The sequence below is a fragment of the Fukomys damarensis genome, unplaced genomic scaffold (assembly GCF_012274545.1).
Source record: "Fukomys damarensis isolate Sample0158 unplaced genomic scaffold, DMR_v1.0_HiC HiC_scaffold_36, whole genome shotgun sequence".
Taxonomy (NCBI): Eukaryota; Metazoa; Chordata; class Mammalia; order Rodentia; family Bathyergidae; genus Fukomys; species Fukomys damarensis.
Window position 1 is genome coordinate 45,057,139 of NW_022900948.1, and position 17,276 is coordinate 45,074,414.

The 17,276-nt window shown below is 53.0% G+C and overlaps 2 protein-coding genes across 2 annotated transcripts in view; both read left to right on the top strand.

The window, feature by feature from the left end:
- The window catches only part of Prdm12 (PR/SET domain 12), a 13,853-nt gene extending 12,549 nt beyond the window's left edge, over window positions 1–1,304 (top strand). Inside the window, exon 6 of the mRNA XM_010627455.2 lies at window positions 1,173–1,304. Coding sequence (XP_010625757.1) covers window positions 1,173–1,304 — 132 coding nt within the window. The remainder of the gene's footprint in view (window positions 1–1,172) is intronic.
- Window positions 1,305–4,827: 3,523 nt separating this feature from the next.
- On the top strand, window positions 4,828–13,901 carry Exosc2 (exosome component 2). Its single transcript, XM_010627368.3, has 9 exons — window positions 4,828–5,598; window positions 7,236–7,337; window positions 9,014–9,059; window positions 9,441–9,530; window positions 10,388–10,453; window positions 10,796–10,864; window positions 11,614–11,790; window positions 12,484–12,612; window positions 12,957–13,901. The coding sequence occupies exons 1-9, from the start codon at window positions 5,366–5,368 to the stop codon at window positions 13,035–13,037; spliced, it is 993 nt and encodes a 330-aa protein (XP_010625670.1). The 5' UTR covers window positions 4,828–5,365; the 3' UTR covers window positions 13,038–13,901.
- Window positions 13,902–17,276: the final 3,375 nt, after the last annotated feature.

Genomic DNA, 17,276 nt, shown 5'->3' on the forward strand with positions numbered 1-17,276 from the left:
GCCGCGCACCACCTTCCGGCCATGGTGCTGTGAGCGCCGCGTGCGGTTGCCGGCGTTGCGCACTGCACCTCCGCGCTGCTCCTCCTGGAAGGAACCCGGACCCCGGGCACGCGCTCTTTGCGTTTTGGAGGGGTCCCCCAAGACCGGCCGAGGCTCGATCTCTCTCCTGATACCCGTGCACCCAGGGACTGCCGGGGACGGGGGGCGTCTCCGCGTCCTAGAGAGGCAGGGCCCAAGGACACAGCCTTGAGAGCCGGGGGTCGTGGGGGGCCAGGAGCAGCCAGCAGAGGCCCGGGGAGCTGCTCCGAGCGCGACAGGTTCCGGAGTCCCCCTCGCCCCCCAGCTCCGGCCGCGGGCGCCCTCTGGTGTCGCCTCCCAGCCGCTTAGCTGAACTCCCGTCGGGCGTTTTGTAACATAAAGAAACTATAATATTAATGAAAGAAGTATAAAGTGTATAGAGTTTTCCAGAAACTGTGTTTTCCTTCCAGAAAATGGTCACTTTAACTTTGTAAATAGTTATCTAAATGATATTTACAAAGCTGTGATATATATTATTTGATTGTATATGTACACCTGTAAATACATTTGTACCTCTTGTATTCTAAAATAAAAATGACTTGGAACGGCTCTCTTTTGGCGTTTGAGCGGGTGGGCGGTGGGCGCGTGGACAGGAGATCAGGAAAGCCCTCAGATGCTGGCAAGGAGGCGAGGATGACTGTGTTGAAATTCGCCGCTGTACCCTGTTCAGGGGAACGGTCTGTGTCACAGTTCGGGTCAGAGCCCAGAGAGGCGGCCACAATGTTAGCCCCAGGTTGGCCTCAGACTTGTGGCGATCCTCCTGCCTCAGCCTCCCAAGTGCTGGGATTATAAGCGTGCACTGCCACACTTGGCCATCTAGTTTTTCGTTTTCACCCCAATTTAAAGGATTCAGAGAAACTGTGGGCCGGACCAAGATGGCCAGCCAGTTTCCTCCGGATGGATGAAGTTGCTTAATTCTCTGGGCATCTTCCCCAGCAGCTCCTGTAGAGGACCAAGGAGTGCGCAGGCCGTCACGGAGGGGCCGAGGGCTTCGGCTCTGCCTCTCTCCCGTCCTGGACCTGCTGGGCCATAGGAGTTGTGCAGGCCTGGGATCTGGAGGCTCCCCCCACCCCGCTAGGCGTGTGCCTGCCCAGACGGTGTCGTCCTCCCCACCCCTGGGGGCCTCGCTTCCCGGCATCTCTGCCCTCTGGTCGGGCGCGAGCTCTCACGCACGCGCGGACCTTCGGGAGCGCGCTGGGGCGCGTGCCCACGGCCTCAGTCTTTGAAGATCATCTTGCGCCGGGCCCAGGGTTCGCTCTTGTGACTCCCTCCCTTCCACATCTCGCCCCTCCTTCCCCGCCCCTGTGGACCTTGAACAAAAATTAAATGGTTGGTTCAATTCTGTGAAGTCCCCGCTAACAGCTCATCGGGCTCCAGAACCCGCCTGGTGGCAGCATGAGGTAATTGCAGCCGGGGACTCGGGGTGTGCGGGGTGTGCCCCAGCCCTGCGCTTGTGAGGCAGGCGCCAGAACCTCTGAGCTAAATCCCTAGCGGGATGGTCTTTTCTTTCATGTTCTTTTGAAGCACAAGGAAACTGAGGCAGAGAGTAAGTCATTTGCCCAGTGCGGGGCAGAGCAGGGTTCTACTTCTGAAGTCCAATCCTAGAAGCTGTGCCCGAGGACCAACTGAGTTGTGGATACAAACAAATAAAGTACATGGCTCCGTGCCTGGCACTTAGTAAGTGCTCAGTAAACGGGAGCTTTGCTAGTACGAGTTTGGACAACCTGAGGCAGCTGCTGGGCTTCTCCCTGCACCCTTCTCTCCCCACTCAGTCTGGCTATTTTGAACTAGAGGAACAGAGACCCTGAACTTGCTCTCTTCCTCCCTCCGAGCTGGCCTGCTGGATGTACATCTTTGAATGGGTGGAGGTAGTCTTAGATGTGGCCAGTGAGTTGAGGTGCCTGATGGCTTGCACACTCCAGGACAGGTGAGGGTCTCCAGACTTCTGAAGGTCAGCACAGAGGCGGGTGTCCACAGGGAAGCCTCTGGCAGTCAGGTGGTCCATGCTGACCCAGCCCTGGAAGTCACACAGAGGCACCTGTGCCACCTGGCAAAGTGGTCCCAAACCTGCCCAGATGCAAGGGAAGGAGCCCCAGGTCCTTGGTTCTTTTGCAGGGAGTGGCACTGGGGATCGAATCCAGGGCCTGCACACGGAGCTCCATCCCCAGCCCTTTTCATTTTATATTTTGAAACAGGATCTCACTAAGTTGCTAAGTTGCTCAGGTTGAACTCAAACTTGTGATTTTCCTGCCTCAGCCTCTGAGAGGGCAAGACCTTGATTTTTTTTTTTTTTTTTTTGAGACAAGATCTTGCTAGGTAGTTCAGGCTAGCCTTGAACTCATGGTGATCCTCCTGCCTCAGCTTCCTGAGTGCTGGGATTACAGACATGCTTCACCACATCCGGCTCCTGGGGCTTGTTTTAATCTGGTATTGTAAATCAGGCAGACACAGAAATGGCTGTCACAGAGAAAGAACTTGTTTATACGGAAAGGTCCCTAGAAAGGGAAGGCAGAGTATCGAGAGAGCCCAGTAAAGGAGGTGTTGAGTATGAATTGTGGATTGGGTGGTCTTCACATGAAAGGCTTCATCTTGGATGCATTGTTTACTGACCCTAGAATTTTGTTAACCTCAGGAGGGAAGGTGCCTTTGAGGAGAGCCAGGCCCTGAGGCTGAATATAGAAAATCAAAGGCAAGGCTAATATGAGGGCCTACAGTGGATCATACATAGTTCTACAAACTGGCCAAGGAACAATATAGACCAAGTCTGGCTGGGTGTGGTGGTGCACACCTGTTATTTTAGCTACTCAGGAGGCTGAGGCAGGAGGATTGCATGTTTAAATCTAGCCTGGGCAACTCAGTGAGAATCTGTCTCAAAATATAAAAGGGCTGGGGATGAAGCTAGTGGTTGAGCACCCCTGGGTTCAATTCCCAGTGGTCCTCAAGAAGACCAAATCTAGGTATTTGAGGGGCTTATCTTGTGGACTGCTGATGCACAAATCAATAAGCAAATTGTATTTTGTAAATATATCTAATTTTGGGAGGCAGTCTTGAGACAGGATCTTGATAAATTGCTTAGTTGCCCAGGTGAAACTTGAACTTGCAATCTTCCTGCCTCAGTCTCCAGCATGCTGGAATTACAGGAGAGCACGACCACACCTGGCTCCTGTATCTCATATTTTTTTTCAGCAAACACTTTATAGCTCTTGCTGGGCTAGATGTAGTTCCAAGAGCTGATACATAGTGAACAAAACAGAGGAAGTACTAGTTTTCCGACGGCCATAAGCAAATAAGAAAAGTCAGTGACAAGAAATAAAATAGGATTAAGTGGCAGGAAAGGGACTGGAGAGTTATTCTAGATGAGGAGGTCAGGGAGACCTTCACTGGAAGAGGATTTTTTTTTTTTTTTTTTGGTACCAGGGATTGAATTTGGGTCCTTGCATTTGAGAGGCAGGCGGCGGCACCACTGAACTAAATCCCCAGCCCTGGAAGAGGATATTTGAGCAAGGTGTGAATGGGGGTCAGGCGCCACCCCACAAAGACGGAGGTGGGGGTGGGGTGGGAGGGAGGAGGGCTGGCGATTTAGCTCAGTGGTTCTGTCCTTGAGGACCCGAGTTTGATCCCCGGTACCAAAAATCAAAATAAAATAAAAATGGGGAGAGGAGACTTCAAGCAGGAAGAGCTCAAGCTAGCCAGTCTCCGGGGGCAGCGGGCAGTGTGGTGTAGGTGGCATGGATGGAGGCCAGTGAGTCTGTGGGTCTGGCTGCTGCCAGTGAGTCATGGTAGTCCAGTCAGGAGAAGAGGGAGGCTGAGACAGGCAGGGGCTGGGGTGCTGAGTTTGGGTTTATTCTTAGTGTAAGAAGTGTGCCAGAAACGTCTTAGGCAGGGACATGACTTAGTGTGATCTGCTTCAAAGAGCTCCCTCTGGCTGCTGCATGGAGTTTGGGTGGTGTGTGTGTGTGTGTGTGTGTGTGTGTGTGTGTGTGTGTGTGTGTGTGAAATGTAAAATCGGGGGAGATGAGCCAGGAGTTATTACACTGCCCTAGAAATAAATGATATTGATCAGGCTGAGGTGGTGGCAGGAGAAACACGCAGATGTGGAAAAATTGGTGGGAGCTAGACCCGGTCAGCCACTGGTGTCACAGTAGACTTCCGGAATCGCCTCTCCCGAGCCTCAGTGCCTACCGCTGGGCTTGGAAACCGTTTGTGTGACAAGCCCCCTTGGAACACACAGCTTCATCCGGCGCCCACTCCTGTCCATGGGCAGAAAGAGGCGCAGGGTGGGGAATCTGGAGTCTTGGATTCTAGTCCTAGGGCAGGTCGGGGGGCGGGGCTCAGGGGCCGGGAAGTGATTACCACCAGGAGCCCCCAGGCCCACATCCTGGATAGGAAAAAATAACAGGATGTTGGTAAAGCGCTTAGTAAGCTGGTGTGGCCCGCCTGGGCCTCGCGGCCCTCAGCTTCTGGGAAGGCTGGTCCTTCTGGGGCCTCTATTTCCTCCTGGGTAAACAAGTCAGCATTATGAAGTCCCAGGCGCCGGTCTAGAGACACTCCGGAGGCCTGGCTCCTTAGGGGCCCGCCTGGGCTATGCTGGCTCAAAGGACACGATCGCCCTCTTATGGCCACAGCCCGACTCAGCCATTCCCACTTTCCTGCTCCAGCCCTGGGAGGAGGCAAGGTCTGGCTTCCTGCTTACTCGGGGACTTTTGGGCTGGCAGGGTTGACGTGAGCCTGGTGTAGGAAAGGTGAAGGAAAGACTGTCGTTTTGGAGATTTATGAAGCGATGGCCTGATGGGTGTTCCGGGGGCTGGGGGCTTGATCTACCGATGAGCCGGCAGGAGCTGGTGTGGCCGGTGCAAGTTTTTTGTTTTTTGAGTTTTCTTTTTTTTTTTTTTTTTTTTTTTCCGTGGAGAACTAACCTAATACCCTGAGGCTCAAATTCAGCTTGTTGTAAACCACGCAGGGCCGGAGAAGGCATCGGGAGCCCTGTGCGGGCGTGGAGATGATGGGTGTATTGCCGAATCCTGGGGCTCCCACTGGGACTGTACGCAATTCTGTTTATTCACACAGCGTTCTGAACGCTGTCGCACAAAAATATCAGATCACAGTGGCTTAGAGCTGTACGGACACTCAGATTCCAGTACGAGGCAGTTTGGTAAAAAGTCAGACGCCCTACGACTTGAGATTCTTTTATTCCTCAAGAGCTCCCTTGACAGTAGTAAACATGGCAACTCGGCTCCTTCGTTCCTTCCTTCCTTTTAGGTAAACTTCATGGTTGCCAATAGTCAACATGGTCACCAGTCTGCGAATTCCCATTGGCGACTGCTCCGAATCTCCGACCCCTTCGAGCGTCAGCGGGCGTGGCGGGAGAGCTGCGCCTGCGCAGACTATTGGCGCCAAGATGGCGATGGCGATGAGGCTCCCCGTGGCGCGTAAGCCACTCAGTGAGACCCTGGGGCGCGATACTAAGAAACACTTGGTGGTACCGGGGGACACGATCACGACAGACACGGGCTTTATGCGGTAGGTGGGCATTTGGGGGGCCCGAGGACACAAGAAGCCGCTGTGGGGCTCTGCACGTGGGCTGCTTGGCCGGAAACCCAGGCCTCTGGTCTCTTTGTTGTTTAGTCTCCACGGGGCCCGGCGCATCTCCTGAGCATCCCAGTCGCCGAGTCCTCGGTAGTCCCTGCTCCTTGCTAGTTCGTCTAGGTCCCGAACCCTCCTGATTTCTTCCAGCCGTGGTTTGGATGCTTTGCCCGAAGTGTATTTGGTGTTTTGTTTTTTTTTTTAATTAATTGAGCTTATTGTTACATTTAAGGCATACAGTACAATTACGTTCATTATTGGGATCCTGTACCTTTACATGACAGGTCTTGGCTCTCATTTTTTCTCCCTTGTCCGTGCCCTCCCTTCACCCCCTCCTCCCCTCCCCATTTACAAACACTTTATTTCCATTTTCTCATTTTGTCATATTTTTTTATTGGTTTTATCGTTTGTTCTTTTAGGTATAGGGTCTCACTATACAGTCCAGCTTGGCTTTGAACTCGCAGTGTAGTCCAGGCTAGACGGGAACACCTGTCGACCCTTCGCCTGAGCCTCCCAGGGCTAGAATGACAGGCGTGCGCCTCCTCTCCTGGCTCCAAAGTCTGGGTCTTTGAGCCTTTCTCCTGGAAGCACTGGGGGAGGGTTAGGGGCCTGGGCCTCTTCATGGGGTCAGAGGCATCCCTGTTTTGGCCTCCTCAGTGTTGGAGCCGAGGCTTGGTCTTAGGATCAGTAATTGATTGGATTTAGGGCACCCCTCTGTACAGACTGTGTTAGAGTGCAGAGGGTGGGCTCTGGGGCCAGCGACGGCTCTGGTCCTGCTACCTTGGCACAAGTTTTTCACCCTGGTGAACATTAGTGGCAGTAGCCCCCACCCCCTAGGAACATAAAGGAAAAGTACATTTGTAGCACTGCCCTTGAAGCTTTTTTTTTGGCTCTTTAAGCTTTTAAGGTTATTGGATGGTAAGAAGTCTTAGGATTCATTTTTCAGCTGGGTGTAGTGGTGCATGCCTATATAATCTGCACACTCTAGGAGGAGGCTGAGGCAGGAAGTTCTTAAGTTCAAGCCTAGTCTGGACAACTTAGCAAGACCCTGTCTTGAAATAAAAAGGGCTGGGATGTAGCTCAGTGCAAAGGCCCTACATTGAATCCCTAGTAACACACACACACACACACACACACACACACACACACACACACACACGACTCATCCTTTCCGTATACATTTCTGTTTTGTATGGTTAAAGTATACTAGTGAACAAGGCCAGGCTGTTCTGCTGGGGTTTATGTTCTAACAGAGGCAGGTAAGTAATGATTGCTGTATGTTATTCAGAACATTTGACACAAATTCAATGGGAAAAAAAGTGGAGTGGGGTGAGGGAAATGGGGTTGAGGATATGGCGGGAATGGTGGCCTGGGAAGGGACGTGCTCTTGGGGAAAGTGACACGAGCAGCTTTGTGTGCCACAAGGGAGATGTTCACAGAGCACCCAGGAGAGAGTGCGCCCGGCTTTTAGGGCCGGTGCAGCCTGCTGAGCTCAGGGCACACATGTTCTGGATGGTTGAAGTCCCTTGGGTGTTACACTGACATCAGCTCCCTGTGTCTTTGTCTTGCTGCAGCGGCCATGGGACGTACATGGGGGAGGAGAAGCTCATTGCATCTGTGGCGGGCTCTGTGGAGAGAGTAAACAAGCTGATCTGTGTGAAAGCCTTGAAAACCAGGTGAGACGAGAAGGTGTGTATTCTCTGGGTAGTGTTGCCTCCCCTGTCCCACTGTAGGTCCTGGCCTGTGACCTCAACTACAGGCAGGGTGGTAGAAATCAGTGCCAGCTTCAGAGGTTCCGTGTCACCTGCCTGCTCTGAGACTTGGTTACCGCTTCTGCAGCGTGAGGGTAACTGTGACCTGCCTTGGAGGATCCGTTAGAATTCAGAGGTGGTACATGTGGAGTATTTTGCACAGGGCCGAGGACCTAGCCATGGTCATAAAGGTTGTTGGGATGGAATGAATGAGGGATGAACAGGGATGGATGGTCACCTGCTTGGTAGCCTGCCGTGATGAGCAAGAGTTGTTCCACTTTGTGAGATCTGGAGTCACCGGAAGGGATGAGCACAGGAAGAGGGCTGTGATGTGGAACCCACTTTTTTTTTGTTTTTTTTTTTGGTACTGGGGATCATACTCAGGTACCTGCTTGAGAGGCAGGCACCGAAACCACTGAGCTAAATCCCCAGCCCTAGGAGGGCTGCTATCTGACTTAGGGATTTATTGTCTTTGAGACAGGGTCTTGTTATGTTGCCTAGAATGATTTGGATGGAACCTAGAGACCCATTTCCTCCCCTGCTTCAGCCTCTTGAGTAGCTGGGACTATAACAGCACGTGCCTGGCTTGATTTAGGTTTTAATCAGGTCATTCTGGCTGCTGTGGGGAGTCAGAAGGGATGGGGTTAGGGTAGGGAACCGTATTCATCACCTGCAGTGATGGCCCCTGGGACTAAGTGAGGCGTTTTTGTTTTGCTTTTTTTTATCATAAGAGAGTATTGAGTTTTTCATTCTTTGGGATTTTTGCTTGTGTTTTTTTCAGAGAGGGTCTCACTCTGTACTTCAGGCTGGCCTTGAACTCGCTATGTAGCTCGGGCTGGCCTGAAACTCACGGCGGTCCTCCTGCCTCAGCCTTCTAAGTGCTGGGGTGACAGGTGTGCGTCACCACACCCAGTTAGGATTTTCTATAAACAGGACCGTGAGTCCTCTGTGAGTGGACACGGTTCTACTTCTTCCTTTTTGATTTGCATGCCTTTTATCTCCTGTATGTTTTTAAGGGAGAGCCCACAGGATTTGCTGCTGGACTCGTCCCAGAGCGGGAGATAGGAATTGAGGGTGACCCACCAAGGTTTTGGGCCTGAGCACCCCAGGGAATGGTGTCTTCATTCCCTGCGCCGGAATGACAAGGAAAGGAGCAGGGGCTGCTGGGAGCTTGCTCTTGGGCTTGCGTTTGAGATGCCCTTGAGCTTCTCAGTGGCAGCGGTAGGAGTCAGTGATGGATTAGGCCGTCGAACCGGAGGAGTTCTTCATGGGGTGAGCATGGCTGGAAAGGAGACTTTGAAGCAAGTGAGCAGCAAGCCCCTTGAGTGGTGGCCCAGCTCAACCTCTCCCTCGGCCGGTGCAGAACCCGTCTGTGTTCCACAGGGAAACACCCCACGAACCCCAGAATAGGGATGCCGAGTAAGGGAACCGCTTTCAGTGAGCAGCTAGTGTACGGGTAGCCGGCGGAGACTGTCCAGGCAGGAAGGCTGAGGGTAAGGCCACGTGGCACAGTGACAGGTCCGCTAAGTGTGCAGTGTCCCCAGGTCCCTCGACCCGTTTGACCGAAATCTCCAAGGGTGACCTTTTGTTTTGTCTTCCAGGTACAGCGGTGAAGTAGGAGACATTGTAGTGGGGAGAATCACTGAGGTAAAGTTGATGTCAGTCAGTGCGTACAAAGTGAAGGCCATTGGTGACCTCAGGAGTGGGGCAGATGGTCTATAAGTAGCTATTTTAAAAAGGCATTCATTACACAGGGCTGCCGTGTGACCTCTAGCTTGTTACATTTGGGATTGCTGACATCTCCCATCCCTTTGGAGACAGGGTCTTGCTATGCTGTTCAGGCTGGCCTTGAACTCACTTTGTAGCCCAAACTGGCCTAGAACTCTGGGCAAACCTCCTGCCTCAGCCTCCCAGTGCTGGGATTATAGGTGTGCCCACCACACCTGGCTGTTGGTCCCTCATGATGTGAGCGTTTGTCCCTGGAGTGTGTGTGTGTGTGTGTCTAGGTGTGGACCTTTATGTTTTCAGGTTCAGCAGAAGAGGTGGAAGGTGGATACCAACTCCAGGCTGGACTCAGTCTTGCTGCTCTCGTCCATGAACCTTCCGGGCGGAGAGCTGGTAATTGTCCGGCCAGGTCCCGAACTGCACTGTTGGCTGGCACGAGCTGTGGTGCCCTTGCTGCCCCCAGAGAACTCTGCCTGATGCCGAGCTTGTGCCTGTTACTCTGCTGTGAGATTTGCTGCCCATGTGTACACCTGGCCCAGGCTTCAATGTAGGCGACACCTGGTGTGCAGTAGGATCAGAGGCGGCCTTGGGATGGGATCTTAGAAGAGCGCTGGGAGAGGTGCCTTTAGATGTTGGTGTATGAGCTCTGCACGGTGGGTGTCCTTGAAAAGTTGTTTTTAGACTAGTTTTTGTGATTTGGTTGGCATTTGATGAAGGCAGAGCCTCAGCTGCAGACTGCTGTACAGAGCAGGGTTCAGCCCAGCATGTGCGCACAGAGGGGCTGCAGGCGTTGGCGCTCCCCAGGCGCTCTCACACCAGCAGGGGGTGGGAGACGACCGCAGAGTAAACAAGCCTGTGGCACAAAGAGTGACTGATTCCAGAGAGAAAAATTACACACACAAGACTTGCTGCCTGAAGGGTGGAGAGCATTCAGATGAGTCCAGGGACTCGGAGAGAAGCCAGTGTGTGAACAGACGCAGCAAACAAGAAGCGGCCTGGTGTGGCTGGGGTCCGGCAGGGCGGCCTGGGAGGGTTTGGGGAGCAGGCAGGACGGGTGGCCGGTCCTCAGTCGGGAGGGACAAGCGGGAGAGGTCTTGCGGATGGAAAGTCGGGGTGCCTCGGTGGCCCCTCACCATAGTTCTCAGGGTCTGAGTAGCCCGGTTGGCCGCAGAGATCCGAAGAAGAGTGAGACGGGGTCTGTGGGAGAGCGGAGGTCCACGGAATCGGCCTGAGCCCCGTCTCTGTTTCAGAGGAGGAGGTCTGCGGAGGACGAGCTGGCCATGCGAGGGTTCTTGCAGGAAGGGGACCTCATCAGCGTATCCTGCTCCAGTGCTTTTCCTGGGGTGGGAAGGGGCTCATGCTTGTGTCTGCAACAGGAGCGTGTCATCCTTGCAGGGCCCCGAGTCCTGCCCGTGTGTCCGGGCTCTGCTGTACTCGTCCTTTCCTTGGGTCACGTAGCTCCTGGTAGCCCGTGTCACATTTTATCCCAGAGCGTAGAAAAGCTGTATCCACACCACCCAAGGGAAAGGCAAGGTCGCATCCATGTCCTCTTAGCCACTTAGGAGATCGGGGTGGATGGCTGGTGGCGGGGTGGGACCCGGCAGGTGAAGGAAGCCAGATGTGAGAGCCTGTGGTTTGCTCCTTCACCACCCAGCCAGGCCGAGGTGCAGGCAGTGTTCTCCGACGGAGCAGTCTCTCTGCACACCAGGAGCCTGAAATATGGGAAAGTAAGTCCCGCCCTTGCTGTGCTGTTTGCCGACCGAGGCTTCCGGTCCATTTCCGCAGTCCCTGCGTGCTGACGGAAGAACCCTGGCGCCTGTGCCCAGTGGTGTTCCCGACCTCAGCTGGAGGAAGGGCCTCTTTGCCCTCTGCCTGGGGCTGTCTCTGCCCTTGGCCCCCCTGGTAGCCAGGTCAGCGAAGTGGACTGCGTTGCCAGAAAAGGCGGGGTTGCCTTCTGAGCCTCTGCGTGAAACTCCCGCTGCTCTGTGAGATTACGCCCTCAGGGCCAGGTTCTGCAGGCCCCGGGCTTCTCATTTCCTCCCTTGATGAGGGGGCGGCAGCCAGCCGCGTTGGCTGACACTCGGCGGAGCTACAGACCCTGCCTCGGCAGGATGAGGCCCCGGCTCTCACCCAGCTCTTGCTGGGATGGATGTTCAGGGTGACGGGACGAGCTCGGCCGTGGGACGGGGCAGCGTCCTTGGCCAGCGGAAGGCTCTGGAGCTTCCCGACGGCCGCCCTGGGTTGGCAGGTGACGGTGGGATGCAAGAGAAGAGCACAGCGGTTGCCCTGAGAGATGTGTGAACACCCTGGGGATCCGGAAGTGCGTTCTGCACAAACGTATACAGGCTCTGTTCGTATGCAGGGACGGTGCCTATAAACAGGAAGGCGCCAAGCTGGCTGTACGGGGCACATGGTCTGTAATCCGCTCGTCGTGACCAGGCTGTGCTCACGGTGACGGCACATGCTGTTTCTCCAGCTCGGCCAGGGCGTTCTGGTCCAGGTCTCCCCGTCCCTGGTGAAGCGGCAGAAGACTCACTTCCATGACTTGCCTTGCGGTGCCTCTGTGATTCTGGGTAACAACGGCTTCATCTGGATCTACCCGACCCCAGAGCACAAAGAGGAGGACACGGGGGGCTTCACTGCAAACCTGGAGGTGAGGAGGCACCTTTGCTGTGCTTTGGGGGAAGGCAGGGTCTGTTGCTTTTTCCCATTTCCTTTTTGAACCCCAGGGCGTTGCACTGAGCCAGCTCCAGCAGTTAATTTATGCTACTGGGGATCGAACTCGGGACCTTGCGCTTACGAGGAAGGTGGCAGAACCACTGAGCTCAATCCTGGCCCTAGCCAATTTAATTTTGAGACGGGCCCATCTAAGTGGCCCAGGCTGGCCTCGAACCTGTCTGAGATGTCGGTGTTAGGTGACTCTGTCCTTGCGTAGCAAGAGTATTTACAGACTCAGCTACAGCCTTGCTAGGTGCTTTAATTGTAGGAGACCAGCGCTGTCTGTGTGGTCTGCCAATGACTATACAGTGTCACTGCAGCGTGTGACCGCATGTCGTTGCTATAGCCCAAGTGAGTTTGGATTTCCACCAAGCCCTGGCATGACAGCTGAATTGCTTTTCTTCTTCTCAAACTGGGGACTGCTTGTCTTTGATGGCACAGGTGGCAAGGGTGCAGGGCAAAGACAAAAGCCCCCGAGGAGGCCGTGCTGGGTCTCCCAGGGAGGGCTGTCTGCCTGCAGAGTCCTAGAGCAAGGCCATCCAGGTCACGAACGGTCTTTTCTGTGATGCACTAGGGCGGTTCTTACTTTGCTGCCATTTGCATTACCCCACCCTTCCCGTCCCTGTAGCCTGTGTTGCTGGCTGATCGAGAGGTGATGTCCCGGCTTCGGAACTGCGTGGTCTCGCTGGTGACTCAGAGGATGATGCTGTACGACACCAGCATCCTGTACTGCTACGAGGCCTCCCTTCCACATCAGGTGCCGCTCCGTGGGTCTCAGCAGGGTCACAGCCATGTGCCCCGGGCACTTTACTGGGTCCCTCCGAGAGGGGCGGGTATTCTCAACATCCATGGTCGTGCTGAAGGCTCGGTGGGACTCCTCTGTGACAGCAGCCCTTTTGATTTCATCTTCCCTGTCCCGGATTCCAGCCATCTCTTTCATGACCCTTGCTGGTGGCTTGGGCTGGTTCTGGCAGGTCATACCCGCGCACACAGTCTCTGGTGAGGGGACAGCACAGAAGGTGCATGTTGTTCAGTCGGTCTGCTGGTCTGCTTTTGGCTGGCTTCTGGGTGGACACATACCTCGTCTTCCATCTTTTTCAGATCAAAGACATCTTAAAGCCAGAAGTAATGGAGGAGATTGTGCTGGAAACGCGCCAGAGGCTTTTAGAGCAGGAGGGCTGAGGAGGTCCCTGAGGATGGACTGTCTCGTGGAGTGGAGCAGTGGAGGGTCTGCTTGCGGTCCCCACACGCGGCCCAGGGAGGAGCCGACAGACTCAGGACTCATCTTTTCGAAGCCCCCATCCCTGGCCTGCTTTCTCCCTTTCTGGGACAAGAGGCCTGCGGGTGAACAGCGCTTCCAGCCCCTATGGCCTGGCGAGTCCCAGCAGAAGTGATTTCAGGTCTGTGGATGCAGGTCTGTGGATGCAGTGTCCCCGCCGAGCGACCGCCCGTCCTGGACTAACACGGAGTCTTTCGTCTTCCTCGCTCATGAGGCACAATGCCCATGAAATTGCCCTGGAGGAAAACGTGGCATTCCTGACCCCAAAGGACCTCTGCTCCACCTCCTTTTAAGGTGCAAGTGACCCGGCAGTGTACAGATGGTGAAGTTAGCCTGGCAGACAAATGGAGGAATAAAGTTAACCCTGCACCTCTGCTTAATCTCCTGCGCGATCCTTGAGTGACAGATGCGCGGGACCCACACCAGGCTGCCTGACCCTGTGCTGCTTTCCAGGGTGAGGGCGGCTGTTAGAAGCTAAGTTCTGGGGGTCGGCGATTTAGCTGTAGTTCCACTGCCTGCCTCACAAACGTGAGAGGCACCCCAGGAGAAGGCAGAGGAGGTAGGGAGGGTCTTTAGCTTGTGAAGTCCTGGGTGTGAGTCCAAATTCAGCTGACTGAACTGCTTCGGTGATTGTGTCCAGCTCACCTTCCCTGTCTGAATCCTCTCCTGTGAAATGCAGTTGTGTTCAGCAGGGCCTGAGGGCACAAGCCTGTAATCCCAGCACTCTGGAGACAGGCAGGAGGATCACAAGTTCGAGCTCAGGTCCTGAGTTTGACCGCTGGTACCGAAAAAAAGAAGCAGCAGCTAACCGATGACAGAGAAAATGAATATTCTGGGTCCATTGTACTTTGCGTGCTCTGATAAATGTGAAGAAAACAGAAAAATGGGAAACGAAGCTGTTTTCCTTTCATAATTAAAATAGCGACATTCACAGGGTTAAAGATGAAAGCAAGATACTGAAGTTCTCACCAAGGAAAGTTAGCAATCCTGTGCATTGATTGTATGTCTTTTTTTTTTTTTTTTGGTTTTTTGAGACAGGGTCTCACTATGTAGTTAACTATGTAGTTGAGACCCTGGAACTCACTGTGTAGCCCAGGCTGGTCTTGAACTCACAGCGATCCTCCTGCCTCAGCCTCCTGAGTGCGGGGATTACAGGCGTGCGCCACCAAGCCCGGCCATTGATTGTATTTCTAATGACTTTAGAAATGGTGCCCTGACTTAGGTTTTGGGAAGTTTTTAAAGCCACCATATATGCAAATGTGTTTTATATCTCTAGTGAACTACTTTGTGATATTTCCAGTGTATTAATGTTGGTTTCTGTTCTTGTGATCTGGGTGATAGCTCAATACTGTAGAAGGGGGGCTCAGATACAACAGCCTTCTGGATGGGATCTACTGTTCCTACCTGACTTTTCATAGGCTCTTGCCATGTAGTCCAGGCTGACCCTGAACTCACTATGTAGCCCAGGCTGGCCTCAAACTTGAGGTGATTCTCCTGTCTCAGCCTCCCAAGTGCTGGGATTACAGGCATCCGCCACTGCTCCTGGCAGCAGTAGCAACTTTGAACACTGCCTTTGACAGTCACTTTTGTTTTATCCCAGGTAGCACCTATTTTGAGGAATTTGAAGATAGCACAATATTCTGTTGCAGCTTGAGGTTGGCTCCCCTGTCATTCTTGAAAAACTTTCCCGGGCTGTGTTCCTCCTGACAAGGGAATGGGAATGAGTGGGTGCTTGAGTGCCCCCCCAACCTCCTGTATCTTCCTCCTCCACTGGCTTCTACCAAGCTGCTAGCTTAGGCCCTTTGTTCCATGTCTGCTGAACAGTGATTAGTGATTTCCCTTATAGTTACCCAATGGAAACAAAGTCTGAGAACATCTTGCGTCCCACGGCCCACTAGAGGGCGCCCTTGTTACGTAATTGTAGTAGGTGTAAGACAAGTATTTATATATCATTTGAACTTTGCTTTATAAAAGTAAAATCAGGGGCCGGGGGTTTAGCTCAGTGGTTCGGTGGCCTGCCTTGCAAGCGCAAGGACCCAAGTTCAATCCCCGGTACCAAAAAAAAGGTAAAATCAGACCAAACTGATACACTTTTAATAAAAGTATAAGAGCTTGAAGAGTGAGGCAACATTCTATCAGACATTTGCTACGTTCTGGATTCTGGTTTTAAGTGGTACATGGGATTAAAAACATCTACTACATGTCTTGAGAAAAACACAGCCTGGGCTTGGAGTCACCTAAAACTAGGAAACATTGGGAGTGAAAACAAGATCAGGGATGAGTCAAGTACAGTTGACTGCTCTGGGGCCTGCATATCTTCTGGCTAAGATCAGGTCTACTTTGGTCCTCACAGTGACCTAATGGAGTGAGCAGCCATGATCCCCGCTTAGAGGTGAAGAAATCAGTTCAGCAAAGTAAGGTGACTGGCTTGATTAAGCCCATGAACAACAGGCTGGGGTAGATTGAAGCTCAAGGAGGTGTTGGGAAGCTGTCCTTTGGAGGACACTTGGGCTGATGGGAGAAGGTTATGGATCTAGAAGTTTAATTTCCAGCATTGAGACTGATCGTTGGATTGTTACTTGCTTTTTTTTTTTTTTTTTTGAGACAGGGTCTCACTATGTAGTTGAGACTGCCCTAGAACTCAACTGTGTAGCCCAGGCTGGTCTCAAACTCACAGCGATCCTCCTGCCTCAGCCTCCTGAGTGCTGGGATTATAGGCATGTGCCACCACGCCTGGCTGGCTTGTCCCTTGTCATGAGGGCAAGGAAATGCTTTTACCCCCAGCTGCTGTATCCCAGCACAAGAAGTGTGTATACAATGAGTTCCTGATTTTCTTGCTCAAGTCTAAGCTAAACCAGAGCATAAGGAATGCAGATGTCTGGATAGGGTTGTAGCTCAGTGGTACAGCGCCTCCCTAGTATAAGATTCTGGGTTCAGTCTCTGGTACTGGAAAGAAGAACTAAAATCATGTAAGGAAATTAATAAAGCATAAATAGTAAAAAGAAAAGTTCAAAAACTAAAGCAGTAACCAGGATAAGTAATCAAAGGGAAACCAAAGTTAGGGAAGTTGGAAATCGAGTTCTAAATTTGTGCGGAAGTTTTCATCGTGCTTCACACTCAGTATCTCCACGGGACTCCCCTCTGCCCCTTGTACTGTTACGGCGGATGCCATGTCTTTGTCCAGTAGAAACATTTCTGAAATACTTAGCTGAGGGCCGGGTGATTTAGCTCAGTGGTTCTGCTGCCTGCCTCGCAAGTGCAAGGCCCTGAGTTCAATTCCTGGTACAAAAAACCCAAAATACTTAGCTGAATGTACAACACTCAGGTGCCCTCTGATATCAGAAAAAGCTCGTGAAATATAAATTGTTTAACACTGACTCCAGTTGCTTGGTACTGGACAGTGCAGTAGAAAAACCATAGGTTCTGGAGCAAGGCCAGGCTGGGCGGTAATGACTGTCACCTCCTAGCCGGGTGACCCATGTTTCTCCACCTGAGGAAAGCGATGTCCCACGGTCTGGGCCTCACTGGGCTGCAGTGTGTGTTAAGTGAGATCGATCTTAGCAGTGGGTGTACCCGGGTCGTTCTGCACTACGGGGGTGTGGGGAGAGTTAATAGGGGACCAGATGCTTTTTAGTTGTAGATAGGTTACAAAAGATGCCGGTGTAGGTCTACAAAACCCCAAAATGGACATTTCGGCTATCAGGGGTGGGTTTGTGCGAATGCGTGCTCACCTGTGCAACGTTAACGGATGCTTCTGGCTCAAACATCTAGGATCGCACCTGCGCTGCGAACAAACGCTTTTTATCTCCCGATATTCTGCAGCCATTGACTTAATTACTTCATTAGCAGCAATCGGATACCTGCTTTCTGTATCCTCCGCTGGGGGGAGCAGAGAGAGAGAGGGAGAGAGAGAGATCAAACACCTTGGTTTCTGGGAGCGGGCCAAATTTTACCCTTTTAGAAACTCAAAGAAGTATTCCAACTCCGGGTCTGGGAAAATCCGATCCGCAGTTTCCCCTCGCTCTGGTTCTCCGCCAGTCTCACTGCTAGCGCAGGGGAGACGTTGGCAGCCCGACACGAGGCCGGCGAGATCCACCGGCTCCCAGGAGGGCGGGGCGGGCGCTCAGAAGCTGGACCCCGGG

Coding starts and splice junctions, on each gene's coding strand:
- Exosc2 (XM_010627368.3), top strand. CDS start 5,366: ATGGTCACCAGTCTGCGAATTCCCATTGGCGACTGCTCCGAATCTCCG. Junction 10,865..11,613: donor GGAGCCTGAAATATGGGAAA/GTAAGTCCCGCC, acceptor CTGTTTCTCCAG/CTCGGCCAGGGCGTTCTGGT. Junction 12,613..12,956: donor AGGCCTCCCTTCCACATCAG/GTGCCGCTCCGT, acceptor CATCTTTTTCAG/ATCAAAGACATCTTAAAGCC.